Source organism: Canis aureus, chromosome 2 (genome assembly GCF_053574225.1).
Source record: "Canis aureus isolate CA01 chromosome 2, VMU_Caureus_v.1.0, whole genome shotgun sequence".
NCBI classification, from domain to species: domain Eukaryota; kingdom Metazoa; phylum Chordata; class Mammalia; order Carnivora; family Canidae; genus Canis; species Canis aureus.
In genome coordinates this window covers 19,264,483-19,284,923 of record NC_135612.1, presented here as the reverse complement: position 1 = coordinate 19,284,923, position 20,441 = coordinate 19,264,483, and the positions used below count along the sequence as shown (strand labels likewise).

Genomic DNA, 20,441 nt, shown 5'->3' with positions numbered 1-20,441 from the left:
TTAGTGCAGACAGAAAAATAGACAGAAATGAAAATTACAGAGTCAATTCAGAATAGACATAATGAAGCCCATTTACCTTTGATGTAATAGATGTTTAGAATATTAATGACCCAAAGGCAAAATTTGAAGGTACTGACAGAGTATTTAAATACCAACTTTTGAACTTTCTTTATTTTTCACAAGTACCTACTAAATTACAAATATAAATATAAGTAACCATGAAAGAGTTAAACCAAAATTTTGCCAATGAAGTAACTGAACTAAGGCCCTAGACCAATCTGGTTATGATTTAATCAATGGTGCCTCGGTAATAGGTAGCTCTGATTCCCGTAATGAATTGCCTTGAAGGTTAATTCTAAGTTCAGAAAGTTGATAGTGAGCATTATTAGTGCAGAGAAAGGGAAGCAGAAAATGGGCCTTTGACATTTATCATCAAACACGGAATACACATGCACAAATCATTTACCTTTATTCATCTTTGTGTAGTAATCAAGAAAGATGCCTTCTAACTCATTTTCTTTGTCAACCAGGCAATAGTACATGTCACCCAAATTTTAAAAGAAATTACATGGAAAAGAAGGAGACTCTAAGAAGAGGAATAGCAGACATATGCTCAAATTGTGATATTTAAAATGATATGTCATAAGATATAATATCTAATCACACATATAGAAGGGAACCATTTCTTTGTGGAAAAGAAAAACACAAAGATATTTAAGCACCAGTCTCATGCCTAGAGATATTACAATTTTTTTTACAAAGTCGGGTAAAAAAATTAAGTGAAAATCCACTTCAAGTCAGATTTTCCTTTCAAACAATAATTCACCAGGAAAGATTGATGTCTGTGAGATCCTGCCACTTTGTTAACAGGGGGTCACAAGTCCTAGTAATTACCTGCTTTTAAAAAATATTCGAGAACAGATTGAGAATCTTGGACCCAACATCTAAGTGAGAACAATAAAAACAGTCTTCAGCTGCCATTACATAACTTCTTTCTTCATTATCGCACAGCAGATGATACTTGTTTCTCTGTTTCATGTTTTGCTTTCTAACCTGAGCCACAGGCCAGATTCTCCTCCTCTGTAACTCTGCAGGGATTCTTTGGTTTGTACCTTTTGTGTAATTCTGCTTGGCATTCTAAATATGGCTCATTCCCCTGGTTTCAATACATTTCTTGATTTTTACCTGCAGACCTTCATTAAGTTGAGTGCCTTGGAACAAGGGGCAGTTTTTTCAGCAGGAGAAATCTGGGGGATATTATGGGTTTGGAGTTATAATAACTAAGTTTCTATTTCATAAATTGGAAAGGGGAAGCATCTTCTTTGAAGAATGAATTTTATCACTTTGCAATTCAAACTGCAATGTATAACTATCATGTATAGTGACCACTCCCTAGATTAAGGTAGTATAGTCATACTCCATTGAGATAATTTCCAAAATGGTTTAACAAAGATGAATTACCAGATTCTAATCTTTGCCATCTGAGGTTTGCCAAAAACAAAGCTCAAATTACAATAACCTAAGCCTCTTGTCTAAGAAATATAATTTCTGAAATGAAGTCAAAATCATTTCAAATTCATCAATCTTTGTTTAAAACAGGTGGTTTTTATGTTCCCAGTATTTTACATAATGTTTGTGTGAGGTGGTCATGCACTCCCGAAGTGCCTGGCAACTGTGACATAAACCTCAAGAGACCATCACATACTCTGTGAACATTTGTAATATTTTCAACCATTACTTTTTTGAGCTCCCTTTGATGATTCATGCTAAGGGTAGAGAACCGGAAGGGATATTTTTCCTTCAAAGCCATAAATATAGCCAAAATGTATTTTCTTAGCCATACATTTCAACATGCATAAACTCTCTGGCTGATATTTCTTGCCATTTGGTCCAACTATACTTCCTGAAGACACTGTATGAAAAGAACTAGTCTAATTTAAGAAGGAATCTGTCCCTGGTAAAACAATACATACAGAAAGGAAAAAAGAAATCATTCAATTTAGCCAGCTTCCTGAAAGCCTTGATCTTAGAATCTGGTTTTTAAATAGAAAACTTAAACAAAAGTTACTATCCAAGTAGTTTTGCTCTTAGTATGTTTAGGATCACTTTATGGAAAATAAACACAGTACATTTAAATTAATTTTAAGGTCAATGACACATAATTTAAGTAGATCCCTTCTACATGCTGCTATTCCATCTTGCAGAAACCCAGGTATATTTCACTTTCATTTGTCATCAACACTGTCCTTTCTCCTTTATTAATAATTTCTATTCTAATGGTCCATTCATTTTCAGAGAAACTTACCATTATTTTTCCAGAGATTTATTATAATATATATGGCCTCCCACAAGTGTGAAAAAGCAAGATATTCTGAAAATAACTTAATTCACAAAATATGCATTCTTTATATACGTGTAGGGAACCATTTTTGAGTAATGAAGTTCTGCCATTCTCAACTGTGGTTTAAATCACCTGTTTTGGAAAGCATATGAATTTTAAGAAAAGAATGAGTGTTTTATGATTTTTTTAATTTAAAAATTTACATGCACACAAAAGAAGTAAAGTGCCTATTTACAGACTCACTACTATGTTCAGATGGCAGTAACTATCGGGACAAACACGCTCAGCCACGGAATCTGCACAACTGAGAATAGTCTCACAATCAGAACTAAGAAGTTCCAGCAGAAAACACAGTATAGATTATCATAAATTATTAACACTTCTGAGTCTAATTCAGTGGAGCTATTATTTTATTGGAAATGGAGACAAAACTCAAGAAGGAAAGTGTAACAAGTACTTAACAGGATAAACATCATGATATTATTTACTAGGTATTTGGTATATATGAAAAACACAGCCCTGAATTCTAGATTAGTGGTCCTTAAAGTGTAGTTTCTGGACCAGCAATTGCAGTATCTCCTGGGAAGCTGTTGGAAATGCAAAATCTCAGGCCCCACCCCAGATCTATCTAATCAGAAATCTGGGACTTCACAGCAAATTGTTTTAACAAGCCCTCTGGGTTATTCTGATGCATGCTCTTGTTTAAGAAACACTGTTCTAGATAAACATTTTTAGGAGGTAGTAAATTCAAAAATAGACGGAGCCCACAAAATATTTTGCACATGTAATAATAAAAATAAAACAAATTTATATACTGCTTTGCAAATTACAAAGCAGTTTCAAATGCATTAATCTCATTTGATCTCTGAATATTATTGTGAGATGGCCTGAGGAGACATTCACATTTTTACTTTACACAATTAAATGGAGTTTGAGAGAGATTAAATAAATTCCACAACCTGACAAACCTTGTTAATAGAATTAGATTAGAACCCAGGTCTTTAGGCAGTAAAACATGCAGGTTACTAAGTAAAAAAAAAAAAAAAAAAAAGGGGGGGGTGGGGGGAGAAAAAGAAAGTTGATGGGAATTAGTACAAATTCTTTGTTTCAACAGCCTCCACTGGCATCCAATGTTGTAAACTCTTTGAGCATTTTTAATTAAGTAGCATTTTAAAATGCTATGAAGAATTTACACTGTACACATCCATTTTAGATAGATATTCAAGGTAAGCTCTACCTCTAACCAAAAACAAAATAGGAGCACCTGGGTGGCTCAGTGGTTGAGCATCTGCCTTTGGCTCAGGTTGTGATCCTGGGGTCCTGGGATTGAGTTCTGCATCAGGATCCCCATAGGGAGCCTGCTTCTCCCTCTGCCTATGTCTCTGCTTCTCTGTGTGTGTGTCTCTCATGAATAAATAAATAAAATCTTGGGGAAAAAAAAAACAAATGAAATAAATTCTCAAATTTATCAAAGTTCTAGTTAATACGTTTTTACCAATAAATATAATAATGATTCATTTTTATTCTTATTGCAAAAGAGCACTTAAGGGCCCCAGATGGCTTCAAAGAGTTCTATTTTCATAAAAGCATAAAGAAGAAAGGAGCTTAATTTGGGGGAATTCAGTTTATCATTTTTGAATATCAATTCTTCAATTTATGGTATAGGAAGTAAGAAGTCTTCTATCTGGAATTTTTGTTTCCTATCTGGAAGACAGGTTCTAGATATTATTCACAGAGTGCTTTCCTAAAGTGAGCGAGAAGACATAACCTGGACCTGCTTCTTACCATAGGTTGAGTGCATCTCTTCCAAAATGTTAATAGTCACAGTCACTTATTCTAAAATGGTTTCTATCATGACTCAATCTCTTATTATGGACTCTTAATTTTAAAAGAGGAATTTAAGGATACTAACAAAGCTGACCATGTTTTCAATTCAGCTTGACACTACTCAAGACAGAGGTATAAATGTTGTTTGTTGAGTAAAACTAATACATCACAGAATCTGTGAGGATGTCTGATATCTACAGAAAGATTCAAGCACAGTGCTGGAGAAAACATGCTTCAGACTGCTGCAGATGTTCTCAGATCCAAAGCATCTTTACCAAAAACAAACAAACAAACAAACAAAAAAAGTGAGATTTTTTTTTTTTTAATGACACAGGAGGACAATTTAAAAATATAGCCCAGGGATCCCTGGGTGGCGCAGCGGTTTGGCGCCTGCCTTTGGCCCAGGGCGCGATCCTGGAGACCCGGGATCGAATCCCACGTCGGGCTCCCGGTGCATGGAGCCTGCTTCTCCCTCTGCCTGTGTCTCTGCCTCTCTCTCTCTCTCACTGTGTGCCTATCATAAATAAATAAAAATTAAAAAAAAAAATGTTAAAATAAATAAATAAATAAAAATATAGCCCAGGATTTTCAAACTGGGATCTGAGAATGTATTCTGAATAATCAAAACATCCATAGAATATTTTCTTTCTATATTATTTGTCACTGTGATGATTAATTTAAAAACAAAACAAAACTAGCCAATTATAAAGAAATTTCTTTGAGATGATCATTCACAGTTGAATAGATTGTTTTCAAAGATTGAACATGGGGACATTGGGTGGCTCTGGTTGAGCATTTGCCTTTGCTCAGGGTGTGATCCCAGAGTCCCAGGATCGAGTCCCACACTGGGCTTCCTGCACGAAGCATGCTTCTCTCTCTGTCTGTGTCTCTGCCCCCTTCTCTGTCTCTCATGAATAAATAAAATCTTTAAAAAAAATTGAACATGTTTTTCTTTTTTTAAGATTTTATTTATTTATTTAAGACAGAAAGCATGTGTTAAAGGGGTGAGGGAGGAGGAGAGTGAGAAAGAGATTCTCAAGAGACTCCACTCCCAGGGTGGAGCCAAATGTGTGTGTGTGGGGGGGGAGGCGCTCCATCTCAGGACCCTAAGATCATGATCTGAGCCAAAAGCAAGAGTCAAACATTCAACTGATGGAACCACCCAGGCATCCCTGAATATGTGCTTGTCATTCTTTCCTAAACTAGGGTTCAAGGATGTACATCCCAATGAATTATGAGAATGTCTTCCTTTTTTTCTTTTTAAGATTTATTTATTTATTTGGCAAAGAGAAAGAGGGCATGCTCATGCAAGAATGAGGGGAGGGGCAGAGGGAGAGAATCTCAAGCAGATTCCTCAGTGAGTGTTAGCCCAGCAGGACCCATAAGATCCTGACTTGAGCCGTGAAACCAAGAGACAGACACCTAACTGACTGAGCTACCCAAGTGCCCCAAGAACGTTTTTTCTTTTTAAAAAGGAGCAGTCTATCATTCACATCTGAGAAATAAAAGTTGCAGCAATTTATTTACTGCATTAAAAGTATAATCAATTTGAAAAAAAGAAATAAATTTTCCACTAGAAAGTTTAAATAAATATGAAACATTAGTTTGAAAGCACATAGAACATAGTGACAATGGCATAGTCTAGCAATAAATTCATGCAGTGTCAGCTGGATCAATGTGATTAACCTTGAGCGATATACCAGTGGGACAAGACAGGAATATGCCACTCCAGCAGGGAAGACTATTTTATCACTAAAAATGTTTAAATTTTCTGATCCATGAATATAATATAATGAGACTGATTTTATTTGGTTTCATTGTTTTACAATTCTTTACAATCATATCTCCTCTTACTACTTGTGCCTGGTCTGGGTGCTCCCACTGCCTATGGTCTATTACTGCTGACTTCACAGCATACACAGCTCAAAGACTCAAACCAGCTATTCAATAGGGAAAGATACCCCCCCCACCCCAGTAGTGAATTAAGACCACTATATGAAGATAATCAAGATATTCCTAGTATAGGGATCTTTAAAAAGGTCAAGGTTAAAAAAAAAAAAGAAAGAAAGTATGGCAGGGAGTAAGAGGGGCATTACATTAAAAGGGAGTGGGAGGGGTGCCTCAGTGGCTCAGTCAGTTAAGCATCTGACTCTTGATTTTGGCTCAGGTCATGAGATTAAGCCCCATGTCAGGCTCCACACTGGGCAAAGAGCCTCCTTAAGATTCTCTGTCTTCCTCTCTCCCTGCCCTCCTCATCTTCTCTCTTTTGGGGAAAAAGAGAGAGAGTGAGAGTGAAAGAGAGAGAGAGAGAGAGAGAGAGAGAAGGAAAATATACAGGAAATTCTGTGTTCCCAATAATTATACTCAATGTACTATAACTTCTTCATTCTGCCTTGTTTTCAGTGATTTAATTTAGAGCAGAAAACTGTCAGGGCACCGGAGCAGCTCAGTCAGTTAAGCGTTTGACTCAATTTCAGCTCAGGTCATGATCTCAGGGTATGAGATTGAGCTCTACATCAGGCTCCACACTTAGCAGGGAGTCTGCTTGAGAATCTCTCTCTGTCTCACTCTGTCCCTCCCCTCATTCACATGTTCTCTCTCTCTCTTTTTCAAAAACCCTGAAAATTCTTGTCAGAATTTTTTAAGTAGAAAAGCTGGCCTTCTCGGACATATCAAAATAAAGATAGCCAGCCAGATTTTTCATTGTCTAAGAACAGAGTTAAATATATGGAAAGAAAGGAACTCTGATGTTGACTTTGAACTAGAGATATCAATATAAATAGATATAGATAATGAAATAGATATAAGTATGTGTACATTATACATACATAATAATGTGTTGTGCCTCCTGAAAAAAAAAAAAAAAAAAACCTAGAGGCAACAATACTCCAAAAGCAATGACCACACTTAGCATTTATACCTTGGTTTTTAAAAATCATTCTATATTACAGGAAACTGAGCTTCTTGGCTAATTGGCTGATGCCAGGGTTGGGACTGGGAAAATACAAAATGTTTTTAGAATATCTTGAGTCCAGACAGAAAGAATTTTTGTCTTGCCCTCAAATGAGAACATGTCAAGATACACACACACACACACACACACACATACAGTTTCAATGGGCTCTAACTGGCCAATCTGAGACAAACTGTACATCAAAATAAATAATGATAGTAACAGCATATAACTCATTGAATTAAATGGAATATAAGAATCTATGAGGCCATTCTAATATAATAATACCTAATTAAAGGGGGGAATTAAAAGATCATCCTTAAATAAAAGTACAGCTAATAAATAAAAAGATATCAAGGGATGCCTGGGTGGCTCAGCCGTTTAGCCCTGCCTTCAGCCCAGGGCATGATTCTACAGTCCCAGGATTGAGTCCCACATCGGGCTCCCTGTATGGAGCCTGCTTCTCCCTCTGCCTATGTCTCTATCTCTGTCTTTGTCTCTGTCTCTCTGTGTGTCTCTCATGAATAAATAAATAAAATCTTTTTAAAAATTTTTTTAAAAATAAAAAGACAACAAATTAACAAATTCATTATATGGAAATAATCATTGTGATACTATTTGATTCAGGCACAAATCATCAATGCATACTAAAACTAAAGGGTGAATATTTGATGAGACAGGATATTTACAAAGTCTCAAAGTATCTCTCCACAAGATACTTATTAATTATGAAGGGGGAAATAGTAACTTTATGGGAGAAACCTGGCAGACACCACCTTAACCAAATGATCAAAGTTAATTCACCAGTAATGGCACAAATGGACATCAAATGCCTCCTGAGAAGGACACATCACGTCTGTGGTATTCCTGCTAAAAATGCATAACCTAAATCTAATCATGAAGAAATATCAGACAAACCAAAATGGAGAGACACGCTACAATATAACTAGTTTGCACTTCTTAAAAACATCAAGGTCATGAAAAACAAAGGAAGACTGGAAACTATTCCAGAATAAGGGAGACTAAAGAGATATGGCAACTAAATGCAACATGAGATCCCAGATCAGAAAAATAATAATAATTTGCTATAAACATGACTAGGAAAACTGGCAATATTTGAATATGTTCTTTACTATCATTTATTATATATTTTTATTATAAGAATATTAGATTGGATTTAGGGAAGGAATAAGTTTTCCTTGATCTCCTCTTAGGATCCCTGGCTGAGTCAGAAAATGAAACTAACAAAGACAGATTAACAGGAGAAAAGTATACAAATTTTACTGTATTTTTACATGTACATGAGAGCCTTCACAAGAGAATGAGACCTACGGAAACTTTCATACCTTTTAGACAAAGAAGCCATAAATTTATGAACAATTGACAAGACAAAGGCTTTGTGCTAGAGGAAGTGAATGGTGAAGAAGTTTCTAGGAAGAAAAAGGTTAGCTTATCAAGATTTGTTAATTTCCTGTCTCCAGTAATATGAATGTCTTCCCTCCTTCCAGTGCTGGGAATGTACCTACACAGGGAATATTTACCATCTTTCAGAAAAGAAAGGCAAGAAGGGAGAGAGGTCAATTATCTTTCTGCTTCTACCTTTTTCTCAAACTCGCTCATTTTAAGATATTCAATATGCCAAGGTGCCAAATTCTGGGGTAATATGTTCTGAACCCTATCAGTATCACTGTCAATTTCCTGATTTATAGAACTATACTCTGGATATTCTTGGTTTCTCCTTTCCTTTCCTTTCCTTTCCTTTCCTTTCCTTTCCTTTCCTTTCCTTTCCTTTCCTTTCCATTCCATTCCATTCCATTCCATTCCACTCCACTCCATTCCATTCCATTCCCCTTTCCTATCCCCTTTCATTTCCTTTCCTTTTTCCTTTCTTTTTTCCTCTCCTCTCCTTTCCTCTCCTCCCTTCCCCTCCCCTCTCCTCCTCTCCTTTTCTTTCTAGAAATACACAGAAGCATTTAGATGTAAAGGGACACCATACCTGTACTTATTCTCAAACAGCTTAAGAAAGGTGGTGGGGAAATGATTACTACTCAGGGAAGCTGAGTGTATCCTTAAACACTTGTACTATTTTTTCAGTATTTCTGAAATTTTTAATTATTTTAAGATGGAAAGTTAAAAAAAAATATTCCCCCACTTGGTGGATATATAGATTATGGCATAGAAAATTCAGCCAGGAGGTTAAAGAATAATCTCAGGAGATAACGGTGTTATTGTTACTAGTCATAGGGAAGCAAGAACAAAGGTACCTTAATCAAGGAGAATGACCTTCTACTGGAAAATGCAAAGTAAGTACTAAAATAGAAAATGAAAAATGCAAAGGCATAGTAAGAAAACACCATGCCCTTTAAAATGTATGTAACCATTGAAATCTAAAGAACAACATCTTGGCAAACTGGAAGGCATATCTAAAGTTTTCTGGGAGAAGCAACTTAATTAACAATTGCAGGTTTTTTTTAAGATTTTTTTTATTTATTTATTGAGACAGAGAGAGGCAGAGACACAGGCAGAGGGAGAAGCAGGCTCCATGCAGGGAGCCCGACGTGGGACTCGATCCCACGTCTCCAAGATCACACCCCAGGCTGCAGGTGGCGCTAAACCGCTGTGCCACCGGGGCTGCCCTTGCAGATGTTAAAGTCAATCTATCTTTGGGGAATTCAAAAGGACCGCGGTGTCAGGGTATCTAGGTGCTACTCAGAAGACAAGCAGATGTTTTTATTCATCTTAAAAAATGAAGATCTTAGAAGAGGAACACAAATTTGACATTATACAGACAAAATTCTGAAACTGATTTTCAAATATTTAGGTCATGAGACTGAAAGGATCACTAAGATCAAACCAAATCAAATTAACCTTATTTCTTTTTCTGAGAAGTCCAGTAGATATGCAGGTCAGGATGCAGGTCTTTGCTACCAAGAAGCCACTAGCAACATTCTACAGTGAATCATCATGAACAAAACAGAAGGGTATGGGTTGATCACACATTCTAAAACAGTTGACAGGAGGTGGGTTTAAAATCATTTAGATCATTATTTCAAAGTGGATTCAAACTGGAGAGAATGATCTTATACTGTAAAGGATTCCATCCTGCTCAGTATGCACTAGAAAGGCAAATATGCCAAATTATTGGACATGGCTTCAGAATTGAACTATAGAAGCAGAAATGAAGGATATTTTTACAAGTTGGAATTGCTGGTGGAAGATAACAAGGCTACTGGTTCAATAAATTTTGCCTGATTATAAACTATAGAAAATTTGGAAATTACTGAAAATATAAAAATAAAACATAATGACCAACATAGAGATTGACATTGCTAGTATTTTGATGTTTTTTCTTAATTGTGTGTATATATGTGTATGTGTATTTTTAAGTGGAAACATACTGCGCATTCATTCATGATTTAGCAAATATGTACAGCATGCCTGCCAGTGCCTGGCACTATTCTACGCACTGGGGACAGTCAGCTATAAATAAAACAGACAAATACTCTTGAACTTATAAAAGTTACAGCCTATATATACTTGAATACTTTCTTCACTTAAAATTACAATGAAAGCATCCTTTATGTCATTAAATATTTTTTGAAAATGATACTAAATAACTGCATAATGTTTCATTAATGCTATTATGATGCATTTAACCATTTCCCTACTGTTGGATGTCTAAATAATTTAAAATGTTGTTGTAAATAACACTGGACAATTTGGGGAACAAATCATTAATCTTATTACTCATTTATTTCCTTATGATTCACAAAATGTTACTAATGTTCAATCCTTCCTCTATATTTATACCCAAACCAGTAATAAATGAAAGCTTGTATCTTTCCTTACCATAAGTGTTAAATTAAAATTTGAAAACAACCAACCACCATTTGGCAATTTGATGGGCTAAAAATATTTATTTTAGTGAGATTTCAATTCACATTTTTATTACAAGGGCTGGAGTTTTGCATGTTTATTGGTCATCTTCATTCACTTTTTTGTGAATTGTCTGTCATGTTTTTTCTATTGGTAAATAAAAATGTCTGTCTAGTTTACATTATTTATAAACACTCTTTATATAGGTAGGGAGAATAATTCTTTGACAAGGTAAACTTTAATATGGAAAAAGAAAAAGAAAAATGGAGTTAATCTCCCTTTCCCTCCTTCTCCCTTCGTCTCTCTCTCTCTCTCTCTCTCTCTCTCTCTCAGACACACATACACATCCATGCAGAAGATGAACTCCTAACTTAACTGCACTTCATCTCAATTTCAAAATCTCAAGTTTTGAGATAATTTAAGTAAATAATGAACAACACTGAAATGTATGGGGGGAAAAGCGATATTAAGAGAAGGCATGTATTCAACTGTGGAAAGCAACAGTTTTACCAGTTTTAAATAAAAAAGATCCCCCCTATTTGAGTGTACATTTTAAGAGGGATATCAACATACAAAGGCTTTTCAGAAGGCAGTAATCAGAAACAGAATGGAGGGGTGCCTGGGTGGCTCAGGTTCTAATCTCAGGGTCCTGGGATCAAGCCCAAACCCCATGTTTGGCTCCCTGTTCAGTGGAGAGTCTGCTTGTCCCTTGTCCCTCTCCCGCCGATCCTCCTCTCCACTTGTGCTCTCTCTCCCTCAATCCCAAATAAACAAATAAAATCTTTAAAAAATCAGAATATTTTAAAATTATATTGTGTCAGCAAAAGTAGAAGTGAGGATATTTATATTCACGAATGTAGTTTTTTCTCTTTCCAACTATAAGAAAAAGAAAGATGGTGTATACCAGAATGGACTAATTTTGTATACTCCAGGGCCCTGAGCTAGTGTAGCCCCAACAATGGTAGAATCTCAACAAATAACTAAATAATTATTAAATGCATGTATCAATGAGTGAGTGAATGAATCACCAAATGAGGAAAACTAATGTACTAAAACAAGTTTCAATATATATGTTTTTAGTGACACAAGGATTACCTTTCTAATCAGGAGGTTTTCCCAACAAAGGAAGAGCTGCCTCAAGGAATAATAAGCACCCCAGCATTTTTAAGTATAGAGGAGAAGGAACTGGGGTGCCAGAAAGATGAGTTAGCATCCAGCCAAACATTGAGTAAGACCACTCTTACTTCTAGGATTCTTAAATTGTATGAAAGAAGACAAATTTTATATATATATATATATATATATATATATATATATATATATATACACACACACACACACACACATATATGTATATATATTCCATATATATATATTCCATATATATGTGTGTATATATATATACATATATATATATATATATATGGAATCAAAAAAGAAATGAATGGAATAAAAAGGAAGCTGAGAAATAAATAGACAAAACTCTGATTTCAAGCCTGAGGTAAAGAGAATAGGCTGAAGAAGAAATTATTGGAAACAGCCGAGTATTTGAAAACCAATTTCAAATTGGAAACCTGAGTGTCCAGAGCTCAGATTTTCAGTGTCGTTTAAAGTAATTCATATCTGTTTATACTATTTTTTGTATTTTAGAAAGGAATCATAAGTTTGAATGTGATATTTGACCAAAATGTTGAATGAATAGAAAGTGTTAGTGAAGTACACTCCATTCATATTCAAATTTTTTGGTTTTGTGGTTAATGAAGAGCACTCAATAAATATGATGTTTCATGATTATTAGCATTCGTCATTTAAAGATAGCTGCATTGACAGAATAAGTTATTCTAGAAAATGGGTATAACTAAAATGAGAATTTTCCTCTAAACTTTTCTACCTAATACATTAACTGCAATCATGTTTCCAGCCAAATTAATCAAAGAGATATATAAACTATTTAAGACGTTTGAGTGGGAGAGCCAGAGCCACTCTTTCTAGGCTCAGTCTGCCAAAAACCATTGGAGGCGTCTCTATTTCTAATATTAGATACTACAATTGGACCTCCGCCTCCTGTCTCCAGATAGCTACTCAGTAGGGCCGACTTTCTCTCGGCTTATGCGAAGCTAGAGGAGAACAGGATTTGTGACATTCTGGGATTTTGCCAGAATTCAGGGGGAGGTAGGACCGAGGCTGAAGGCCAAGTGACACATCCACTAGATAGCTGCACAAAACATACCCTCATGCTTTTGTTGATTAAAGTGTCATATTATATTTTTTTTCCCCAAGCGTGGGGGTAGGGAGGAAATAATCTACTTTTTGCAAGTATCTCTCCAAGAAAAATAGTTCCAAGTTGAGGCTGGTATACTGTGAGGGGGGAAAAAAAAACAACTAAAATAAAAAGCTTAGCTGTAGTTCATTAACTTTAATTGGTTTTGGTTGCCTCTCCTCAGGTTTCCTGGATCCTTCAGCTATCTTCTCCCCCAACTCTCTGCTTCCCCTTCTTCTACCTCTCGCCTCCTCCCCCTCCAATCTGGCTTTCCCTCCTTCCTGGCAGCAGTTGGAGCTTTAATTTGATAGTAAAAAACTGAATCCAAAGTTACAAAATTCTTCAGATTCAACTTCTTTGAAAGAAAAAGAAGTTTTGGAAAAAGAATAGGTCTCTCAGCTTCCAACCAGCACTCCCTCAAAGGCACAGGTCTCCACAGGCTGCAGGTGCTCTAGGAAGGTGACATGGAGAGGACAAATGCCTGAAATCATTTGTCTGTTTAAAAGTGTCTTTTGGAGGACTGACTCAGTACAGGCACTGTTCTGGGCCCCTAGAGGCAAGCAGAGAAAAAAACTGAGTCCCCATTCTCATGGAACTTACAGTTTAGTCAAAAGACAGGGAAAAAAAAAATGAACCACTGTATTAAAACCTGTTAATGAAAAATGCTGTCTAAAAAATAAAAGCATGGAGAAGGAATTAGAGCATCGGAGTGTGCCTTAGAGAGTTTGGTCAACAAAGGCGTCTCTAAGGAAGTGCCTCTTGAGCAGACACCTAAAGAAAATGAGAGTATAAACCATGTGACCCTAGACAAGGGAACACACAGCAGTAAGAAGGCCAATATATCTAGAGTGCAGTAAGCATGAGGGACATGAGAGAAAATGAGGTCAGAAATAAATAGAAATATATGTGTCTGTCTCACACCCCTATCCCATGGAAAATAAGACTGCATTTTATCAGCCATGTTTGATATTTAAAATGTGGCTTCAGAAATTACAAGAACCTGCCTATTTTAGATCCACTTAGAACTCCCCGCATATACAGATTCTTTTTAAAACCAAAGCAAAAACAGAAAGGAATGCTAAATTGCTTTTAGGTCCACTGGATGATTTCCATTAGCCTTGACTTATTTTAAGCTCAAGGCACACACAAGTGCTAATTTTCATCACTAATGTAGTCCAACCTGATCTATCCAGGCAGAATTGCACCTAAACCTCAGACTTAATTCAATGCTTCCTAATGGAAGTAGAAGTCAATTTTGGAAGAAAAAAAAGTTTTGGAGAAACGAAATATAGCAATAATGACTAGGCAAAGAATATTGTCCTGGACCATGAAAACAGAGTTCTAATCCTAGTATATGATAATCAGAAAGTGATTTTATTTCTCTGAGTACTCACCTGTGTAAGAAAGGCATAATGAGTTGATGATTTCTACATTAAACTTCAAGTAGATTCAAAGATTTGAAATAGATTCTGGGATAATAAATCCATATCCATGACTTATTATCCTATGATGACACTGTAGCAAACAGAATAGTAGTCAAAGCTGACAATTGTTCCTTATGGAAAAAAAGACTTAATGTAAGAATAAATGGAAAAGGAAAAGCAAAACAAGGAAAGATTTTGAAAAGAAGAAAAAAAGGTTAGGAAAATGAACTAAAAATGAAACCTTAAGCCCAATATAATTCTATAGATACTCAAAATACTCACCGAATGCTGAGAGTAGAACAGGAAACGAGGAAGTGGATATAGTTCAACACTAGGAAGACAAAGAAGTTCTCTTAATAGCAGCTTTTCCACCTTTAATCTCCCCTATATCCCATAGGGTTAAAGTCAAGTTGATTCAAACATGTCCCAGGACCTTAAATATATGTATATCACTAAAAATTTATATATAGTTATACACAAAATATATTGTATGTATTCTATGTACATTTATATAAAATATTACATGCTATACATATTTGACACATCTGTATACACACAAGGTCACTCAAATTAAAATACTGGCTGAGGTCCTAACCTCTGCTGTGATGATATTAGGAGATGGGGCCTTTGGGAGGTAACTGAGTTTAGGTGAGTTCATGAGAGTGGAGCCTCCATAATGGGATTAGTGCCATTACAAGAAGAGAAAGACACTAGAGCTTCCTCCTCTTCATCCCTCCCCTCCACATGAAGATAGAAGAAGAAGGCAACTGTCTGCAAGCCAGGAAAAAGGTCCTCACCAGAACCAAACATGCCCACCTTGATCTTGGACATCTCAGCTCCAAAACTGTAAGAAAAAATGATAGATGCTGTTTCAGGCACACGGTCTATGGTATTTTGTTATAGGAGCTTAAGCTAAGTCACACTCATTGCTACATTGTTCATGAGCTATTAAATCAGAAAGGTCACCTATAAAATGAATTTAAACCCAGAAGTCTTTTTTTTTTCTTTTGAGAAGAGAGAGATATTAAGAGATTTTACAAATTCTATATTAAAAAAGATAACAGGGGCAGCTCGGGTGGTTCAGCAGTTTAGTGCCGCCTTCGCCCCGGGGCGTGATCCGGGAGGCCTGAGATTGAGTCCTGCATTGGGCTCCCTGCATGGAGCCTGCTTCTCCCTCTGCCTGTGTCTCTGCCTCTGTGTGTGTGTGTGTGTGTGTGTGTGTGTGTGTGTGTGTCTTGTGAATAAATAAATGAAATCTTTAAAAAAAAAAAAAAAAGATACAGGATGGGCACCTGTGTGGCTCAGTCAGTTGAGCATCCAAATCTTGGTTTCAGCTCAGGTCATGAACTCAGGGGTCGAGACTGAGCCCACCAGAGGTCTCCATGCTCAGTGGGGAGTCTGCTTGAAGATTCTCTCCCTTTACCCCTCCCACATCCCTTTCTCTAAAATAAATGAATATATCTTAAAAAAAAAAAAAAAAGATATGGGGGGAGAAAGAGGAAGTTAAGTAGAGACTTCAAGAAGACAATGCTTCAGGGCTCCTCCATTTTGTATTCTTTCCCTTCAGCATGTTCCCTCCTGGGCTCTGGAGAAAACTATCAAAGGACTCTATTCTTCCAGAGAAAGAGGGATGAGATAGAATTTAGGTAAGAAAAGAAAAAAAGAAAAGAAAAGAAAGAAAAGAAAAGAAAAGAAAAGAAAAGAAAAGAAAAGAAAAGAAAAGAAAAAAGAAAAGAAAAGAAAAAAGAAAAGAAAAGAGAGGAGAGGAGAGGAAAGGAAAGGAAAGGAAAGGAAAGAAAAGAAAAGGAAAGGAAAGGAAAAGAAAAAAGGAAAAGAAAAGAAAAGAAAAGAAGAAAAAAGAAAAGAAGAAAAAAGAAAAGAAAAGAAAAGAAAGAAAAGAAAAGAAAAGAAAAGAAAAGAAAAGAAAAGAAAAGAAAAGAAAAAAGAAAAGAAAGAAAAGAAAAGAAAAGAAAGAAAAGAAAAGAAAAGAAAAGAAAAGAAAAGAAAAGAAAAGAAAAGAAAAGAAAAGAAAAGAAAAGAAAAAGAGAAATGAAATTAGGTACAGGGACATTGGGTCTAGCAAAGATAAGTGTCCAAACCCAAGAGGCTGATACTGAAGCTTTCCCTATCCAGAAAACACTGCCCCCCCACTATGACAAATGGCATATATTTGCCAGAATTAATATTTAATCGATAGCCATTTATGTAGTAACATGGCCACTCAGATGAAGGCTTTTAAAAAATTGAGTATTTGGCTAGTTGTTTCTCAAATAATCCTCAAGCTACCCTTTTTGTAAATCTATGTTCCCTAGAATTTCTCTTCTTCCTAATCTTAGTCTGACTTACTTTATTTGAGAAACAGGATGAATTCTGTTTTTAAAAAGTGGAGGGGGCACGAGGGTGGCTAAGTCCGTTGAGCACCTCACTTTTGGTTTCAGCTTAGGTGGCTCAGGTCATGCGATCAATCCCCCTATCAGCTCTGGGCTCAAGCAAGGAGTCTGCTTGAAATTCTCTCCCTCTCCCTCTGCTCCTCTCCCCTGCTCATGCTCTCTCTCTTCAATCAATCAATCAATCAACCTTAAAAAAGGGGGGGGAAGGGAAATCCTGCCATTTGCAACTACATGGATGAAACTGGAAAACATTACGCTAAATAAAATAAACCAGACAGAAAAAGACAAACACTGCATGGTATCACTATCATGTAAAATTTTTTTAAAATTATACTACTCAGAAACAGTAGAATGGTGGTTGCCAGGGGTTTTGGGGTGGAGGAAGTAGAAAGAAACTGGTATAAGGGCACAACTTTCAGTTAAGATGAATAAAGTCTGAAGATCTAGTGTAAACCATGGTGACTATAGCTGGTAATACTATACGGTATAATTGAAATTTGCTAATAGGGTAGAACTTAAGTGTTCTCACCAAAAAAGAAAAGGTAAATATGTGAAGTGATGGAAGTGCTAACTTGATGGTGGGAATCCTTTCACAATGTAACAAATCTTCACATAGTACACTTCAAATATATGTCAATTTTGTAAATTAAGCCTCAAAAGGCGAAAAAAAAAAAAGAAAAATTAATATTTTATGATAACTGTGAAATTAGGAATGGGATACTTGTTCCCTGAAAGTTCAGAATCAAAACATGATTTTAAAAGAGTATAAAAAATGCAAGACACCTGGATTGCTCAATGGTTGAGCATCTGCCTTTGGCTCAGGCCACGATCCCAGAGTCCTGGGATGGAGTCCCACATCAGGCTCCCTGCCTATGTCTCTGCCTCTTTCTCTGTGTCTCTCATGAATAAATAAATAAATAAAAATCTTAAAATAAATAAATAAGAGTATTAAAAATGCAATTAATTTGCTCTTACATGGATCCTTTGCCCCTAAGTACTCTACTGCAACAAACCTACAATAGCTTTTCTCAATTATTTGATCATTAATTAGCACCTATAATTATGAACCACTTTTATGCCTAAGCATACTATTTTTCTAAGAAAGGGCACACAATGATAAAACCATATAACATCAGCACATTATTTCCAGGGTGTTCTGGGTGTCAATAGTCAGTCAGCTCAACCTCTTTTCCATTACATGTAGAGCTGCACTACTGGATAAGGATCACTTCATATTCTGTGATAATCTTGAGCACCATGATATCTTTAATCATCAAAGTCTGAATCATGCTGGCTCTAAGCTGATAGGAGTAAGAAAGCATATTCATAAGTATGTTTGAGGAAAAGGATTATAACAAAATGAAAAGTCAGATTTTAATTTTTCATGCAATCTCATCCTGATAAAACCTACCTTAATTTCTTTTCTAGCCTTTAGGTGTATAGTAAGAAAGAAATGTTTTCTCTCAAATTTACTGACAAAATTCCCTAAAAGACTTTACTTCTGGTGTCACCTCTTAGTTGCATTTTGTGAGATAAAGGCATAAGATTATATTTTCAGTTGCCTTGATCCCCTTATGTGGCTATTGATATTTACAATAATTTGCTACTAATATGTTTCTTAAAAATAAAAATATTTTACAATTTCATGTTCCTAAAATTCATTAATTATGTATGAACATGTAAGTATGAAGATGACAGTGTCATCCAGTATACACAACACACCTTCTCTTGAGCAGAATAATAAACCATTTATATCTTGTGATATCAAGTCATCACAAGTAGATTTGCTACTCTTTGAACCAGTTATCTTGCATACCTTCATTTCCTGTACCCCATACTGGAAGTTAACTGAAATTCCATTTCTGGAATGTAATTCCTTTAGTTTGAATTCTATTAAAATTCAAAAGTATTATAGAATGATAAGAATGAATGAGTGAATGAAAGGATGAAACTGCTATTAATATGGGTTTCAGGTTCATTCTTGAGAACTGACTCAGATTGTGAGGATTTATGGCCTCTTTCCTATAACTGAATAATATTCCATTATATGTACAGACACAACAACTTTTTATCCATTTATCTGATGAAGGTTGTTTTTCTAGCTTGGCTATTATGAATAATGCTGCAGTGAATATGGGGATACAGATATCTCCTTGAGATAGTGATTTTGTTTTCTTTGGATATATTCCCAAAAGTGGGATTACTGGATCATGTGATAGTTCTATTTTTAGTTTCTTGAGGAAAACCCATATTGTTTTCCACAATGGTTGTACCAGTTTGCATCCCACTAGTTACACAAGGGTTTCCTTGTCACCATAGCCTCACCAACATTTGTGAACTCTTGTCTTTTGGTAATAGACATCCTAACAAGTGTAAATTGGTATTTTATTGTGATTTTGACTTGCATTTCCCTGACATTTACTGAATGTTAACAGTACCTTTTTCATGTACCTGTTGACCATTTATATGCCTCCTCTGAAAAAATGTCAATTCAGGTCTTTTGTCCACTTTTTAATTGTGTATTTGTGTTTCTGCTATTCAGTTGTATAAATTCCTTGTATATTTCAAATATTAACCATATTTAGTTATGGTTATATATCCATATATTGGACATATGGCTTGCCAATACTTTCTCCCACTCTATAGATCACCTTGTCATTTTGTTGATCATTTACTTTTTTGCACAGAAGCTTTATGGTTTGATGTAGTCTCATTTATTTTTGTTTTTGTTCCCTTTGCTTTTGGTATCAATTCCAAGACTTTATTGCTACAATCAATGTCTAGGAGCATGCCCCCTTTGTTGTCTTATAGAAGTTTTGTAGTTTCACATGTTATATTCTAGTCTTTAATCCCTTTTGAGTTGATTTTTATGTATGGTATAAGACAAAGGATCCAGTATAATTCATTTGTATCTGGCTGTTCGGTTTCCCCACACCATTTATTGAAGAGACTATCCTTTACCCATGGAACATACATGGCTCCTTCGTCATAAATTAATTGACTAAAGGGGTGCCTGGATGATTCAGTCAGTTAAGCTTTTGACTCTTGGTTTTGGCTCAGGTCAGGATCTCAGGGTCAAAAGATGGAGTCCAGCATCTGGCTCTGCACTCAGCAGGGAGTCTGCTTGAGATTCTCTCCTCTCTCTGCCCCTCCCTCTGCTTGGGTATGCTCATTCTCTCTCCTCTGTGTCAAATAAATAAATAAATAAATCTTTAAAAAATTTAATTGACTAAATATGCATGGGTTTGTTTCTGGACTTTTTGTTCTGTTCGATTGACCTATGATCTGTTTTTATATCAATAAATATACTGTTTAGATTAGTAGAGCTTTGTAATATAGTTTAATATTAGGAAGTGCAATGCCTCCAACT

General features: G+C 35.7%; 1 protein-coding gene across 21 annotated transcripts in view; it reads right to left on the bottom strand.

The window, feature by feature from the left end:
* LOC144293967 (uncharacterized) overlaps window positions 1-20,441 on the bottom strand; it is a 1,010,193-nt gene that overhangs the window by 652,468 nt on the left and 337,284 nt on the right. For all 21 annotated transcript variants that reach the window (XM_077865362.1, XM_077865366.1, XM_077865384.1 and 18 more), the window contains 2 exons: window positions 15,498-15,525; window positions 14,964-15,012 (listed from right to left, as the gene is read on the bottom strand). Coding sequence is in view for 11 of the 21 variants with exons in the window: in XM_077865474.1 (XP_077721600.1) it covers window positions 15,007-15,012; window positions 15,498-15,525 (34 nt within the window). In the remaining 10 variants the exon portion in view is untranslated. The remainder of the gene's footprint in view (window positions 1-14,963; window positions 15,013-15,497; window positions 15,526-20,441) is intronic.